Source organism: Saccostrea cucullata, unplaced genomic scaffold (genome assembly GCF_032062105.1).
Source record: "Saccostrea cucullata isolate Sc308-1 unplaced genomic scaffold, CSIRO_AGI_Scuc_v1 ctg1934, whole genome shotgun sequence".
Taxonomy (NCBI): domain Eukaryota; kingdom Metazoa; phylum Mollusca; class Bivalvia; order Ostreida; family Ostreidae; genus Saccostrea; species Saccostrea cuccullata.
In genome coordinates, this window is record NW_026939982.1 from 75331 (window position 1) to 93474 (window position 18144).

Here is an 18144-nt window from a genome sequence, read left to right on the forward strand (position 1 = left end):
TTAACCATATCCCAAGAAATGAAATCGTGAATAACCACACAACTGACATTGCCAGCAACTGTTTACTGACCCAATATCAGATACAGTAATACTCGTCCTTGATGGCACCTACATATTCATACAAAAGAGTTCCAAGTATCAGTTCCAAAGATTAACATACTCTGTCCACAAAAATCGACCATTAGTTAAACCATTTATAATTACCAGCAGAAATGGTTATATTATTGATGTAATGGGACCGTACTTTGCGAATGGAAAGAATAACGACTCTTCAATTATTACGCACTTTGTAAAGTCCAATTCCGGGAATTTTATGGATTTTATGGAGGAACATGACGTGCTTATAGTCGATAGGGGTTTTCGGGATGCTTTGGAGTTTCTTCAGAGCTGTGGTTTCAGAACAGAGATGCCCCCATACCTTGATAAAGCTCTCAAACAGCACAGTACAAAAGAAGCAAACTTGTCGAGATGTGTGACTAAGGTACGATGGGTGGTTGAGGCAGCCAACGGGCGCTTAAAGAAATGGAAATTCCTTGACCATGTAGTCCCTAATTCCTAAATTCCGTCGATTGGCGACTTTGTGCGCATCGTAGCTGCCATACTTAACAAATATAAACCTCCCTTTAAAAGCAATAACTACAGGGATGATGAACTGGACCGCAGGATGCGTATTGCTTCCACCACAACGGAAAATCCTCTGCAAAAACGGTGTGCTGCAATGACATTCCATAGCAGGTCCAAACAATGGAAACCCATGGATGCACAGAATCTATTGCTTGATTTTCCGGTTCTTACCCTAAAAGATCTCAGACAAATTACGTTTGGTGTATATCAAATTAAACAAGCATCGAGATACTCTGATGAACAACTGGCTGATGTCATTTATAAGATTCATCTTTCAAATACAGATAAAGACCTACTACACGCCCGCATTCAGTCCCGGCATTCGACTAGTAAGCAATACAACTTGTGTATACAGCACAGGGATGGTACTGTCAGTGTAAAGCGGGAGCCAAGACAGTGGGATGCTGTACACATGTGTGTTCCGTTCTTTAGTATCTTGGTTATGCCAGACACACGGGGTACTCCACAACTCCTGATAAAATCTCTACATCTCTAAGTAATGCAGGAGAGTTACTTACAAATGAATGAAACTATTATGTTTTTTTTTAAATTGGTCACACATGTATGTCTATCGACATACATGTAGATAAGTTATGCATTTAACATTTAACTGTTTGCTAACCGTTATCCCATTCAGACATTTTGCAGTATAATTAGTATGAATTTCATATTGTTCCATGCTAAAATCTACTTCAATGATTGTACCTCATCTAAGATATATAAATATTGATAGTTGTTGAAATATGTTATACTTTTTCATAATTTGACTGTGGCGGTATAAACCAAGGTTTCGTGTCGCTGTAGATTCTAAAATGAGAAAGAACCCTAACTGCTATTTGCGGCCCTCCCCTGGCAAGTGGTGGCGTCTCGATATGAGTGAAAACAGTTCTTTAAGGGACATGAAGAAAGAAGCAGGTTTACTCATGTTCAGTGTATGGTTATTTCAATGATTCAAGGACTTAAAGTTGTTAAAAACAGGGATAAGAGAGACTTCATTGGGACGCGTACTGTTATATGATAGTAAAGAAATATCCCCCCCCCCTGCACTGTTTTGCGTGCCTTTAAGTTCCATCCCTTCCATCAGGGGTTGATAGTTTTGTTTGTATCATACGTGTTCATACTCCATACAGTCAATTCTCCAAGACTACTTTCCACACGAGTGTTTATAAGGAGTTGTAGCGTAACGTAATACTGATCTGTCTGATACATAATTATATAAACATGTCTTTTTCGTTGTCTGAAGAAGCTTTATTTTCTCCTAACTTGTTAAGCTCCTCCACCCCCAAACTGGTAATAATTGTTTACAGGAATTGTCAGATGTAGATAAACTTTTCAAATTACCTTATAAGGTACATATCTTCTCTCATTGACCTGAAAAATAAACTAAACAATATCATATACATGTATCTTGCAAATTATTATCGTTTGGCCGTTGATTTTAAACTTGTTAGGATATTACTTTTGTGAGAAGCTGTGAAACACACACTTGGGATTATCTTTCTTTATTTTCAAAGTTGTCGTCCCTATTTAAATACCCAGCAATTACGCGGGGGATTGACACCGTCCTCTGTGCCGTCATTCTTTGTCTATTTATCCGAACGACTTTGCTTATTATCTTTTTTTCAAATGCGGATTGTTTTTAATTTCAACATTTAATTAAAACCTACAAATTAATGTTCAAGCAGTACCTTCTTATTAATTAGGAAATTAGGGTATTAGAAGAAATCTCTGAGTTTCAACTAATTATTAATCGCATATTAGCTAGTTCTTGTTTTTGTTTCCAGATGATTTTAGTGAATTAATTTATTCAGTTTCATCGTCCATATCCGTATCCTAATTGTCTTGGAATTGATCAAAACATTTACGAATTTCGAAGAACTGTGAACATCTAAGAATTTAAAAGATAAGCGACAAGGATTATAAAGTGTATATATTTAGTAAATAAAGGAAAGGTTCCCTCAAATAATTTTGCACTAATTCCTAGCTATCTTTAGTGATGCTCCTTAAGTTATTATTAATATACATAGTAAGAATGACTTCATTTCAGAAATATTTTGTAGTTTACTATGTTATCTCCAGTTGAATTCGCCTTTTCAGGATTTCGGAGGAAAACAGGGCTTTAACCGAAAAACAGAAGGCAACTAAAAGGTAATAGTCATTTTTTTTTAAATCTAATTCGTTGAAGGATACGAAATAACACACAGACGAACAAACCAATACATATATTCACCCCAAAATCTCCTATTATTGAAACATAAAAAAATCATTAAAAACAGATTGATGAATACCAAACAATAACACAATCAGACTGTAAGGCAAGAAGGAATTCTAAGAAGGACAAAAGTTGAGATAACTATATACATGTAACTTTTTCATTGAAATCAATTTTCGATATATTATACATGGCACTTAGAGGTTATTCAATGCCTTTTACTTAGATATTCAATTTATTTCACGAGTGGGACAGGATTTTAGATATGTTCAGGAGTAAGAAGCACGAGTGAAGATGTAACAAAAGAATACTGTCTCACGAGACAAATGAAATACTAGTAAATTCTACATTCATATAAAGAAAAATATTGAATTTTCTGTTTATTACATTCTCTTTGATTTCCGTTTGCCTCTTTCCAGGAACAGTGGCACAAGCCTTGACATTATATTTTACCATATGCATGTGATGGAAAGAAAATTTATCCCATAAAAATTTATTCTGTATTTAATACTTGAAAAATAAAACCCAAAATTTTATGTAAAAATTGTCATAAAAGCTGGTTAAACGATAATAGGAACATTCCGAGATCTTCTTTATATGCAAGTCATCTAGAACATATTAAACAATATAATACTTTCTATTTCCTGTACAAAGAATCAAATAATACCCAGGTATATCATTTGGTACAAATTGTAAAAAAAAAAAAATAGAAGTTGCCTACAGATCTCAACAACAAATGTATGGAAAATTCGGGCATTTTCGTATAATGTTAAATGAAAAAAATTAAGTTTAAGTCATCAAATCATAAGTTCTATTGTCGATACAATGACATTGGTAGCAAATGCTTTCTGTCATCACGTCAAATGCTGACTGACGTTTACTGATTCTTAGACAATTAGTTATTTACACATTAATGTGTCCACAATATTTTTCGTGAATTTCAAAATCCTGACAGGGAGCACATGACGGGTTTGTTCGGTCAGCAGGGAATGCTCATTCCTCGTCGGTGTCTGATCCTGTCTCTGATGTATTGTAGGTCCGTGTTTGTATTAATTGTTCAAATGTGAACAGGAAACCAATAAGGTATTCTAAATATTATTTTATACTTTACTCAGCTCGGAAGACTATTTCAACAAATTGCAGGAGAAAAATATCGAACTACAAAAGTAAGTTTAACAAAATTTAAATTCAGTCATTGATAATTAGAGTTAATATTGATATGTAAATGTAATATGACTTAAAGGGAAATAAATATAATTTCAGAACTCTCATTATCAAAATGTTTTGCTATATCCCATTACTATTTCTATTCCAGAAAACGGGCGGAGGAAGTTGAAGCATTAGATAGTTTGAAACGACAACTTGATAAGTCTAAACAAGAAGCAAGCCGTCTTTGGGATGAAAAAGAACATTATAAGCGTGTTTTACAGGCTACTGATACTTCAGTTCTACAACATCAGATAGCAAAGGAACATGCAAAGGTCATAGATCTTACCAAACAAATCCAAAGTCTTTTAAAAGAAAAAGAAAACTTGCTTACAAGGTAAATAAAAACAATACTGGTAAATCAAATAGTTTTTATGTAAATGTACCTCTATTGTGAAGAAAAAATATTTAAGTGTTATCTTTTTCTTAGTATGCTGTTATAATATTACAAGCAGTTATACTGACAGTTTAGAGGTCATCTTTAAATTCCAATATTGCAAGGACATAACCAAGTTAGAAATCTTAGTTTAATTTATAATTCTTTTCAACACTATGAGTAGTTTGTGAAAAGTGCTGCGAACCCATATAGATTCCCTTATTTAATTGCTAAATTTTAATTTGTTGGACGACAGGTTGAATATTTTGCTGGTCAACTACATTAAATATAGCTATGATTAATTTATTTGCAAGATTTCGTGAGGTTCGCAGAACTTTTTATATATCTTAATGCTTTTTGAGTTTATGTGTAAAACCTTAGCAAGATACATTGAGAGTATGCCCTTGCAATCGATTTATTAGGGCCCTTATATTACTTTTTCAATGAATCTGCATATGAATACAAGACAGCATCACTTCTCTGGAGAATATACGAACAGTTTATAACTAAAATAGCAAAATAGACTTCGCATCCAAGTTAACGGCCTTTTATTTAACAGCAAATGATATTTTATTTGAGAACAAAGACATTTTTCATTGTACAAAATGTGACTTGATCAGCCTCTCACTGCGTACAAACTGCGTCATTTTTGCGAGATTACGTCAAATTGACAAGTGCATTGCGATCGATGCATCGTTTATATATTGTTGTGTGGGATTGAACAAACGACAAAACTGCATGCAATAGTAAGTTTTTATGTAGTGTATAGCTATCCATCAGTTTGAAATTATAGCAAATAATTTCAGTTTGTGGTACATGTATTTAGAAGACCTAATATTTTATGTGACGTCATAGTAAACATTTTCCGTACAAATTAGGCCCCGCCTCCTTTCTGTAACCTTAAGGGGACAGACTATAGTTTCCATTGCGCAATATTTCGCGCATCATAGTAAAATGAAGCGTGTTTACTGTTTTAATGCAACTTTTTTCGCTTAATAATTAAAATTAAATAAAATTAGGAAATTATAGGTATAAAAATGTAATTACAATTTGATATAACTGATTTTTTTAACCGATTTTGCAAACGATATGTAGGTCGACGTCGTTGCAGTGTGTTTTTGACTTTATGATAATCTGTAGCTCTTAAAAAAAGGGGTAATAAAAATATTATTAAAGAAAAAGTAATATACTAACGCTCTTGAAATTTAAAACATAGAAATTTGAGAAAATCTCCAATATTTTTATTATGTTTTCATGTGAATCCATTGTGTACGTCATATTTTGTAATACTCTATAAAAATAGTAAAATTTGCTAATTTTTAGCATTTTGAGATGCCCCCACTGGTAACAAAACGGTAGAATTTTGTGTTTCTTACATATATTGTATAATATAGTATTACTCATCAAATATAGTTTGAACAAAATGTCTATTGTAGTATTTGTATAATTTGCTTTAAAGTGCTAAAAATTGGCATTTTCCTATATAATCCTAAAGTAAATGTACCTGTATTTTGAGACAGTCCCTCAAAAATACCTTGATGGTAGATTTCCCCCAAACTTTGCATGTACATTGAAGATAATGTAAGTTATATATGATATAAAAATGAAGAGTTTCGCTCTTGTAGTTTTCACACAATAAAACTATAGTCGGTCCCCTTAACTGTGCTGCGACGGGGGATGTTTTCAAAATATTTTCCGTTGATATTTATTGTGAATTTTTTTTTACCAAAATTATAGAGTAATCTCTGTTTATCCAAATAAGAAATGTTTTATAAAAAATCCATATAAATAACTTTTTAAAAAAATATTAAGAATCATTCGAGCATGTTAACTTTTGAAAATTGACTTTGAGGATAGGCTGGAAAACAAAACTATCGTTCGCAGTTCTTTGCTTGAATTTACTATTATGCATTCGCCTAACAAAAACATTCTTACAAAAACAACACACGGGGTCATTATTCTACGGGATAATTTTTTCTACAGTCCGAAAGAAGAAAAATGACCCAAAGACATAATTTCTACAGGAAGTGGGTCATTTTTCCATATTGACCAGGGTTTAAATTTTACGTATAGAAAAATAACCCCCAGTCAGTATTCTACGGGGTCACTTTTCATCGTTACATTCGTCGATTGGTGTATGAACAGTCACTCCACTGCAAAAGAAAATCGGGCTTCCAGATTATGAAGTGAGAGTCCTTCCATTACAGTGAACGGTTCAATTGTAGGAACTTCATGTCTTTTAATCCCAAAATATTTGTAATTCATATACATGTACCTTTTTCCGATTGTAAAACTATTATATGACTGCACGAGATAGTTTAATACTAAATAATAAATATTTAATCTTAGACTAAGTGAGGTAGCGGGATCCAAGCTGACGAGTAATAACCCTGCCATTACAGACCTCAGTGACGAGAATCGTCCACTTAAACTGGCTGAGAAATTCAGTCAGTTGTACGACGATGACTGGACGGACTCCTTAGAAGAAATAACAAGTACAGGAGTAGACGAGAAGACTTCCATTAGCCTCCTACAACGTGTAGTTATGGTAAAATTCCATCCAGATTTTTTTTTTAAATAAATAATTAGTTAAAAAAAAAATACAGGGGTTTTTGATGAATTTTTCTTTTTTTTTTTTTTTTTTTGGCTTTTTTTCATTTTTTAGATTGCTTTTCACTTGTGCTCAAGATCACAAACAATACTAGTTAACGCAAAGTGCTGTTGGACTGTTTGTTGGTGTGATATTGTCAAATTGAAAGTAAGTTATCATGCTTTGTACATGGATATATTTGTTTTAAAGGAGATATTTAAACTACCATGCTTGACCCGTTTTAACGAAAATTGGTTTATTTTTTTGTTTTATTGTTTTCCCTGTGAAGTTACATTATTTGAAAATTTAAAGAAAATTTTGATGGTGAAATTGTGTTGATTTTTATTGCTAAAGCGAACAAGATGTATACACTGTATGAATATACACATCTAAAATACAAGACAATCAATCCAAACTCTATGCACCTACTGAAGGTATATATGAAAAAGAAGAGATTAAACATACCATGCAGTAGTTAATAGAGATGGTTGCGATTCTACAGTATATATATGTTTAATTTAGGAATTTTTATTATCTAAGAATGCCTTTATGAAGACCATGGTGTTGGGGTGTGTTTTTAATTTTTCCTAAAACATCAAATAATATGAAACATACAAAATAGATAACATGTTTTGGAATATATAGATTTTGACGTTTTATTCTTTTATAAGCAAATTTTCAATAACACCCGAGAATAGAATTGAAGAAATGTACAAAAAATTATTGAATAGTATTAAGATATATTGTCACATCACATTAACTTTGCCTTCAAATTAATGTCTGAAATCAAAAACATATATTCCACATCGAGTTCTAAAGAATAGACATTTCAAAGTCTATTGAACAGATGACTGGGAATATTTCATAAAAATATAAGTTGTTTGCATTTAAGGAATGAAGCTTATTTCAACTTTTGTTATACGATATAACATAACTTAAGGCAGTTTACGCTTTATAAACCGCGAAGCTGAAATAAGCTTCATTCCTTATTCCTTATTCAGAGTAGACAATGAAACAATTTTTCGTCCGGAAAAAGGCTTCAAATTCAGCATATTTTAAATGTAACGTCAAGCGGAGTAATTTAACACGTTTTTAGGCAAGTTATGTTATACAAAATGGATAAAATCGTTTACCCAATTAAATGTCGTGTTACAACTAAAATTAAATTATTCCGATTTATAATTTAGAGATGTCGAAACACTAAAAAAATAATGAATTCGTATACGTTACTCACAGGTTCCTATTTGGGAAAATGAATCACATTCAGATTTCTTAGATCTATGTCCACATTTTCAAATTAACAGTGCAGATTATATTGGACATTCATTGATCATTGAAGTAAAAAAAGGTTTTACTGAAAGTACATGCATTAATCTGATGAATTATATCTAGGTTTTGCATGAAATACAGTTACCAGATGCAACAAAGTTAGAAGTCGATCGAGCCGTCAAAAGATGTAGCCATGATGTACAAAAAGACCTCATCTGCAGAACGCAGAAGGTTAGCTGCCGTAGAAGACAATGTGTACTTAATTTATTTCGTGAATTGTAAAAAAAAAATGGTAGAAATACTCCTTCTTAACGCTCGGAGAGACTCATATTTTGATTCATAGAACGAATTTTGAAATTGAAGGAAATGTATGCTAGACGATATTCCTTCACAAGTTGTAAATGTTAATTGATATCTAAATTATTCATGGTAATACATGCAAACGAAAATTAAAACAACACTCCATGTACTTTATTATACCCGCACTTTCTAAAGAAAGTTCGGGTATATTGTTGTTACTCATGTCCGTCCGTCCGTCCGTCCGTCTGTCACACTTTTAATCCCTGAACTCCTCTTACATTTTACACAGTAGCCTAATCATCTTTTGGGAGATGGTTGGTGGTGTCATGTAGATGTGCAGTAAGGTTTCGGAATTTTGATTTTGCCCCAGGGGGTCAAATGGTGGTCGAAAAATGACGTTTTTTATGCAAAAAGTCCCGTCTTCCCTGAACTCCTTTTACATTTTACTCAGTAGCCTAATCTCCTTTTGGGGGATGATTGGTGGTGTCATGTAGATGTGCAGTAAGGTTTCGGAATTTTGATTTTGCCCCGGGGGGTCAAATGGGGGTCGAAAAATGACTTTTTTTATGCAAAAAGTCCCGTCTTCCCTGAACTCCTTCCACATTTTACTCAGCAGCCTAATCACCTTTTGGGGGATGATTGGTGGTGTCATGTAGATGTGCAGTAAGGTTTCGGAATTTTGATTTTGCCCCGGGGGGTCAAATGGGGGTCGAAAAATGATGTTTTTTATGCAAAAAGCCCCGTCTTCCCTGATCTCCTTCTACATTTTACACAGTAGCCTAATCATCTTTTGGGAGATGGTTGGTGGTGTCATGTAGATGTGCAGTAAGGTTTCGGAATTTAGATTTTGCCCCGGGGGGTCAAATGGGGGTCGAAAAATGACGTTTTTTTATGCAAAAAGCCCCGTCTTCCCTGAAATCCTCTTACATTTTACTCAGCAGCCTAATCACCTTTGTGGAGATGGTTGGTGGTGTCATGTAGATTTGCAGTTAGGTTTTGGAATTCTGATTTTGCACCTAGGGGTCAAATGGGGGTCGAAAAATGATGTTTTTTATGCAAAAAGCCCCGTCTTCCCTGATCTCCTCTTACATTTTACTCAGCAGCCTAATCATCTTTTGGGAGATGGTTAGTCGGGTCATGTAGATGTGCAGTAAGGTTTTGGAATTTTGATTTTGCCCCGGGGGGTCAAATGGGGGTCGAAAAATGACGTTTTTTATGCAAAAAGCCCCGTCTTCCCTGAACTCATCTTACATTTTACTCAACAGCCTAATCATCTTTTGGGAGATGGTTGGTAGTGTCATGTAGATGTGCAGTAAGGTTTCGATATTTTAATTTAGCCCCGGGGAGTCAAATGTGGGTCGAAAAATGATGTTTTTTTATGCAAAAAGCCCCGTCTTCCCTGAAATTCTCCTACATTTTACACAGTAGCCTAATCATCTTTTGGGAGATGGTTGTTGGTGTCATGTAGATGTACAGTAAGGTTTCGGAATTTTGATTTTGCCCCAGGGGGTCAAATAGGGGTTAAAAAATGACGTTTTTATGCAAAAAGTCCCGTCTTCCCTGAAATTCTCCTACATTTTACACAGTAGCCTAATCATCTTTTGGGAGATGGTTGGTGGTGTCATGTAGATGTGCAGTAAGTTTTCTTGATTTTGATTTTTTCCCCGGAGGGTCGAATGGGGGTGGAAAAATGACGTTTTTTGTACAAAAAGTCCTGTCTTTCCTGAAGTCCTTCTTAAAGTTACTCAGAAGCCTAATCATCTTTTAGGAAAGTTAAATATTTTGAAAATTATGTAAAACATCAACGTTAAAGAGTATAAAAACATCGCATGCTGGGAAACACCTTGAATTTTTATGAGTAATTAATGTACATGTCATATGTGAGAGTCATACAGGGATTAATCTAGGACATATTTACTACCGATAATGGGTGTTTTTCCCCTAGAGAAGATTTCCCCTCAGGATCTAATTTTCCCCTTTTGATGAGTAAAATATTCCCCTTACAATAATAACAAGAGGCCCAAGGGCCTTGAATCGCTCTTCTGATAAATGATACAATCTATCCGAAGACCCAAGATGCATCAACTGACAAAGTTTGATGATTCTTAGCCAGTTAGAGCTGAAGATATATAAATGTAACTAGAAAATACTATAAGTAGGTCATGGTGACCTACTTTTTGATTGAAATTTTCTGAGGACACAGATGCATTAATTGACAAAGATTGATGATTCTAAGCCAATAAGTACTTGAGATATCCAAAAGTGGGTCACAGTGACCTACTTATCGGTCAACATTCTTTGAAAACCCAAGGTTCATCAACTGACAAAGTCTGACAATTCTAAGCCAATAAATACCCTAGAATACTTAAATATAGCCATAAATGTCACAAGTAGGTCACCGTGACCTTTTTTCGATGATCATTCTCCTAGAACCCACGAGGCTTCACATAACAAAGTTTGATGATTCTAAACCAATAAGTACCCGAGATGCCTAAATATAGCCATAAAATGTCAAAAGTAGGTCACTGTGACCTACTTTTTGGTCGACATTCTCCGAAAACCCAAGATGTATCTACTGACAAACTTGGATGATTCTAAGCCGATCAGTACCTGAGATATTCAAAAATAGGTCACCATGACCTACTTTTTGGTCGACATGCTCCGAAAGCCTAAGATGCATCTACTGACAAAGTTTGATGATTCTAAGCCAATAAGTACCTGAGATACATAAATCTAGCCATAAAATGTTAAATATAGGTCACCGTGACCTACTTTATGATTGTCGATCTCCGAAAACCTAAGATGCATCAACTGACAAAGTTTGATGATTCTAAGCCAATAAGTACCCGAGATACTTAAATCTAGCCATAAAATGTCAAAAGTAGGTCACCGTGACCTCCTTTTTGGTTGACATTTTCTGAAGACCAAAGATGCATCAACTGACAAAATTTGATGATCATAGGTCTTATAGTATTCAAAATATGCCTTTTAAACAATTTGAAAACAAATGCCTACAAAGTTCAAAAAGTAGGTCACAGTGACCTACTTTTTAATAAATATGTCTTAAGGCCCCAAGATGCATCAACTAACAAGATTTGGTGATTCTAAACCTCTCGGTGTCTGAAATAATGGGATTAAATGATTTACGAAAGATTAGCCATAAAATTCAAAAAGTAGGTCACAATGACCTACTTTTAAGTTGATGTTGTTTGTGGACCCAAGATGCACCAACTGACGAAGTTTTATGATCATAGACCTTAAAGTGTCCAAAATATGCATCAAAATCAATTTGAAAACAAAAGCCCTTAAAATTAAAAAAGTAGGTCACCGTGACCTACTTTTGCATTAACATGATGCGAAGTCCTGAGATGCATCAACTTACAAGATTTAATGATCCTAGTCTTTATAGTAAGCAAAATATACACGTTTTTATTATTTGTAAATTTAGGTCAACTTTGAAGTGACTTTGAGACCACGCTCTTTGCCCCAGGGTGATGCCTTGAACAACTTTTTAATCTTCAACATATCCTGATCCTTGTATGTAAGTTTGGTGAAAATCTGCCTGGTGGTTCTGGAGAAGAAGATTTTTTAGCAACCAGTACTTTTGGTTTTGTTTTCCTGATTATCTCCCCTTGTTTTAGGGTCCCAACCCTTATTTTAGTAAAAATGGTAGCACTTGGGCCAAGGATACCCTGTGACAAATTTGACACTGATTGGCCAAGGGGTTCTTGAGTTATGGCCCATTTTCTAAAAAGTTAACGCACACCGCACGACGCACACCGCACAAATGGCCATAGCATTAGCTCTTTGAGCCTTTGGCTCAGAAGAGCTAAAAACCTCAAATATAATTTTTCCTTCATAAAAACTGAGAATTTAAAGTAAAATTTTTCAGTATATGAAAAAAATGATTTTACTTTGCTACTTTATGTGCTTTAAATGGTCACAAAAATGCTGAAATTCAATTACCCCCCAAGCAGGGCTGGCCCTGCACTCACTGAGTGGTTCCCACACCCCGGCTGATTTTCCCAATTTATCCAGAAAGGGTAGTTTCCCCAAAAACCTAGATTAATCCCTGTCATATCTCATCTCAATCAAAAGTTATAAGCAAATACAACATTTTTGAAAAGTAGGTTAGGCTTCAAGGTCAAGGTCGCAGAGTAAAAGTCATGATTCATTTGGAAAGATCTTATCACAGGTAATAATATACATGCATTATAATATGAATGCCCTAACTTTTCTCTTTCAAAATTATGAATTTATTACAATTTAATTTTTTTGCAAGTAGGTCAAACTTCTAGGTCATATGTAAAAAAAAAAAACCATGCCATTCTCACAGGTAAATACTAGTACATAAGTTTAATATGAATGCCTTGTCTCTTCTCATTCAGTAGATATGACCGTGATGACCAAGGTTAATTTTATTCAGACAGAAGGACAGTCTGACATACAAATGTACATATTTCTATATGAATTGCATGGGTAAAATTGGACCAGTGGTTCTAGAGAAGTTAAAAATATAAAAAGTTTTCAGACAAACAGATGGACGACATGTCACGGCAGACGTTATATGATAAGGAAACCAGAAAACCTCAAATGAGTGTTTTGAAAGGGTTACAATATGGTTGCAGTATTTGAAAAGCTGTTTTTTTCATGCAGAGATATGCATGACCAACATATTCATGTTTTATATTTTCTTTAGTAATTTGTTTGTTTGTTGTGAATACATCTCTCTTGGGAATTTTTCCCTCATATGGAGACACCACCAAATAATAATGAAGACAAGATGTGTTTGTGAAACACTGATGTCCCTGTATGGAAGCCTATGGCAAAGGTTGAAGTTTCTCAAATATATGTCAAACTCAAAGGTCAAGGTCAAAGGGTTCAAATTGTTGGTATCGGAAAAAAGTCTTGTCACAAGGAATGCACATGTGAAATAAGTAATCCTTAGTACTTCCTGTTCAAAAGTTAATTGCCAAGGTTAATTTTTTAAGTGGTTCAAACTCTACGGTCAAGGTCAAACATATTTATACCTGTTGACAGTTCACAATGAATACACATGTTAAGCATGAAAGCCCTAGCACCTACCAGGGACCAACCGAGGGGGCGACTGAGGCGAAATAGTCGCTTTTGGGCTCCAAACTTCGCCGTAATTTATCATGAAAGCGAAGTTAAAGTCGCCCTAACATTTGCCACCCCATTATTGAAAATCATGAAGAAAATCTATTAAGAAACATGGTAGAATCGTCAGTAGTTTATAAATCCTGTTTTATTATTGCTGAAATAAACGAAACAGCAGGACACTTGCACCTGTTTCGCTACTAATGACCAATGCATCGAATACTCTGTCGGAACTCCTCTAGATTTTACACTTCCGGGTATGATAAAGTCCATTGTTACAAGTTAGACTCAAAACAGCTGGTCAGCTATATCGATGTCATGCCAAAGATGTTGAAGATGATTTTAGATCTTTTTATTGCCAAATAATTAATTCATGCTGTGAATACAGACCTATTTTACTGTTAAATTGTGTAGTTATTGACTGTCTAAGAAATTACACGTCTGATATACAGAGTTCAATCAGCATGCAGTACGTAGTACATCAAAACTTTTTCAGAAAAAAAAATTAAGATTGAAAACAAATTTTGAAGAGATAATAACAAAATTATGACTATGCAATGAAGCTTCAAATTTAAAATAAAAAGATAGAATTTAAAAGTTAATTGTGCATATTAATTATTATGCAAGAAATGAAAAAAAAAAAAACTTTTACATTGTACATGTAAGTATTTATTATTTTTTTTTATTTGTTTTGTTTGTTGTTTGTTTGTTTTTTTTTTTTTTTGCTAGATATACCTTGTAATTGGAAAAAAAAATCAGATTCTTTTTCTCCTTCTTAAATAATTTTTACTAGAATTTCAATACAGAAAAAAATTATTGAAAAGTATTTTAAGTTATACACTGCAAACTGCAAAATAGTTTCATTTTTATAAAGTTTTATAATGATCAGTGGGCGTCACGCGCGCCAAGAAGTCTCCCTAAATTTCAAAACTTCTCCCTAAATTTCTCTGAGGGAGAAGTGAAGTCTCCCTAAATTTTGGGTCTAGGTTGGTCCCTGACCTACTGATCAAAATTTAGGCTAAGTTTAAAGTTGGGTATTTTTCTTGTAAAAATGTGTATTCTAGATCAAGTGATCAGAGGTAAAAATTAATGTTACCCAAATAAAAGGTCTTAATTGTCACAAGAAATAAACCTATAAAATGTGGAAGCCATTTGTATAGCCCATCCCACTTAAAACTTATGGGCAAGGTTATAATTTCTGCAACAAATAGACAGACATAATATAAACACAAGAAACAAAATATGTACATAATTAGTCAAATGGAAAAAAATATACCATTTAATTGGAATCACAAAATAGATTGTTATTTAGGGATAGGGAGTGGGTAGGGAGATAATGGACCCCCCCCCTGGAATTTCCTTTGTTATTTAAACAAGACTATATACTGAAGCAAATAAAAAATGACTTTGGACATCCTCCCCCTAACTTAAAAAACATTGACCCCACTATCATTGTTTTTATTTTGTTTATTTGTTTTCAGTTTATCGAGTTTTTTTTCTCCTGCTTGTCAGGAAATTCTAGGCATGAATTTTTTGACTGAGATGTGAACCCCCCTCCCTACTCCCGAAAAAAATTCTGGATCCGCACCAGTATTGGCAGTAACTGAATGTCACATCGACAAGGGGAGATAGCTTCACAATATGAAATTCGTCTAGTGTTGCATGCGATGATCTTTGACCCTTTCTGAACTTTAACCTAATCGTTTGGGTTTATTTTACCCCCCACTATACTTAAACTTGTACTTACCGACCTCCGTAGGTCTTGTAAACTTCATGAAATATAAATCCAATTAATACACAAAATGAATTAATCCAATGCACACCATTCTGCAGCATGCTATAATGCTATTCCATTCGGAAAACCTTCGTGCCGTCGATTCCGTCACCTTATCAGATGAAGTGGGAATCGGCCGAGGTGTACCGAATGGAGTTTAATCTAAAAATATGATAATGGGTGACGCAACGTGATGTGATGTAGAATTTACATGTCAAGAACAAATTTTAAATTAATTCATAACAAACAATGTTTTAACAAAACTGTTCCATCTGGCCTATTCCAAAAAGTATGTACTGTGTGATTGTGGTGTCGGGGGGGGGGATTAGTAAATTTAAAAAGGTCCTAAATTATGAGCAAAACATTTATCAAAATCTAATTTACATCATTGATAGAATTCAAACTGGTATATAATGAATTAAGCATGTAAAATAAATATAAGAGGTTCTGAGTTATAGGTCACAGGGATAATTTCATACTCAGTTTGATGAATACATGTAAATTACAGGCACGTAGCAACCGGGGGCTGCCCCCCTTTTTTTCCCAACATTACCTGTACAATAAGAAAATGTCCATTGAAAAGATGGTTGCCCCCCCCCCCCCACTTTTTACCACAGTATATACATAGCAAGGAAATATGGGAAAAAAATTGGAAGTGAAAGTAATTTTGCCTTGAAAAAAAGTTGGCCACTACCCACCCCCCCCCCCCCCCCCCCCCCCATTTTATTTTTTTTTTCCTTGTTAATTTTTTTAGTTTATTAAAAAAAATTTTCTCAGTTTGCCCCCCCCCCCCCCACTTTCAAAAACGATGCTACGTGCCTGAATTATATAGAATTATTTTGACTTTTTCCTTGGTAAGCCGCCCGTAGGATTGTGTATTTAGAGACAAACACCTTAGTGCGGGTATTACTGTCTCATGACAGCATCTAGTATTAATTGAACGTTTATTGAATTTGAAATTCTTTTATAGTTATATGTATATGCCTTTTGGTTGGTTGGCAAGGCAACTGTCATATAGAATCAATTTATTAAACATAATTTTTATCTAAGTTTTATGTTCAAGTCTGATCTTATCTATCCCATCAAGTTTGATTTTTTTAGATTTAGTCAAATACATGGAAAGTGCCCCTCCAAAGAAAGTTTCTTTTTAAATTCTTAAATATTTTGAATTTACAGAGATTTCGCCACACTTTGGCTGATATGCTACGAGTCACCACAAATGAAAAAGCTTACAGTCAAATGGCACCAGTAAATTATCAATCAGAACAGTTGGAATCAAATAAGAAGGAAAGTAAGGGTGAACAAAAGAAGCCTAAGGTCAAGAGAGATTTTAACATTCCGGTAGAACACAATGTCTTGAAACCCAAATTAAAGAGATCTTTTTCCACTGCATGTATTGTGGTAGATGGTAACAACACGGACAGTAAAGATGTGATACCAGGGAAAGAAAAGCAAACTGCACCCAGCCGTCACGGAAAATACAGAAATAGATTAGCTGATTCTGCACGAGGAGACTTTTTAAGACCCCGTTACGAAAATTATGTTCGAGAGGGTTTCTTGCTTGGCAAAGATAGCATTGAAAAATTGTTCTTGGAGCCCAGAGACGTGATAGATCGATTCCCCAAGACAGCTCAGTTTGCTGACCGCTGTATAGAATTATGTTGGTTGATGCAGTCCACACAGCCGCCTGTACATCTTAGTGTCGATATTCCCGAGAGCAGAGAACTTAAACATGAAACATTCAAAGCATATACGAAATCAGGACACTGTATTGACTATGTAGTGTGGCCTGCGATGTACCTACACAAAGAGGGACCATTGTTGTCCAAAGGCGTCGCTCAACCATTGTGAAATACTGAAATACTCTAAACTGGTTTTTTGTTTATCTAACATTTACCATTATTGATATTTTTCTCCTATGCATATCATTTGTTTTATGCGCCATGTGAGTCTAATATTTGAACACTTATAATTTTAAACAAAATGCCTATATATAAACCACATACAATTGCTTTGTATTGAAGCTTTAAAAGTTTATAAATGGCGTTCGGTAAAGAATTTTATTTACATCACACTTATTTTTACATATAATACTATTAAATACTGATGTTTATTTATTGATATTTCATGTATGCATAATAAATTGTGTATTAAAAATATCTGTATAATTGTAGTCATATTTACATTTTTGCCAAAGCCTGTTTTTCAGAATATCGTCATTTTGAACGAATCCTTCCTGCACATACTGTGGGTCAAGCTTAAGTTTCCAACAAATGGTCTTTAGCTATATTAAAAATTCTCATCTGAAATCAAATGATTTAATAATGGTGGCGTAAACTTATCTTAAAAATAATTATGATAATTCTTATGTAAATTGCCTATGTATATTTTGTATATGTCAGCAGCCCAGCTTTTGGATAGCCAATGAGAAATTTCGAACAAGGGAACAGATTTTTCTTATATATTCGAAGAATAAATTTGGTTATTGATACAAATGCTGAATGCTTTTATTTATCGATGTTAAGTAAATCTATTTAGCAAATATATTTATCAAAACCTACATTTTCCTTATAAACACAATATAAGTCATTTCTACGTAATAATGTGTTCGGAGCTTTGAGGTATTTTCTTTATTTTGCAAATTATGATACCCGAAGATGAGCAGTAGCTCTTGC

The 18144-nt window shown here is 34.1% G+C and overlaps 1 protein-coding gene across 1 annotated transcript; it reads left to right on the forward strand.

Moving 5' to 3' along the window:
* The first annotated feature begins 664 nt into the window (after window positions 1-664).
* LOC134254403 (uncharacterized) lies at window positions 665-17320 on the forward strand. The gene is made up of 8 exons (XM_062736927.1): window positions 665-1030; window positions 3792-3868; window positions 3952-4002; window positions 4152-4379; window positions 6768-6966; window positions 7084-7176; window positions 8401-8508; window positions 16646-17320. Exons 1-8 carry the CDS (start codon window positions 665-667, stop codon window positions 17318-17320), a joined length of 1797 nt encoding a protein of 598 aa, XP_062592911.1.
* The last annotated feature ends 824 nt before the right edge of the window (window positions 17321-18144 follow it).

Coding starts and splice junctions, on each gene's coding strand:
- LOC134254403 (XM_062736927.1), top strand. CDS start 665: ATGCGTATTGCTTCCACCACAACGGAAAATCCTCTGCAAAAACGGTGT. Junction 6,967..7,083: donor TCCTACAACGTGTAGTTATG/GTAAAATTCCAT, acceptor TTCATTTTTTAG/ATTGCTTTTCACTTGTGCTC. Junction 7,177..8,400: donor GTGATATTGTCAAATTGAAA/GTAAGTTATCAT, acceptor AATTATATCTAG/GTTTTGCATGAAATACAGTT.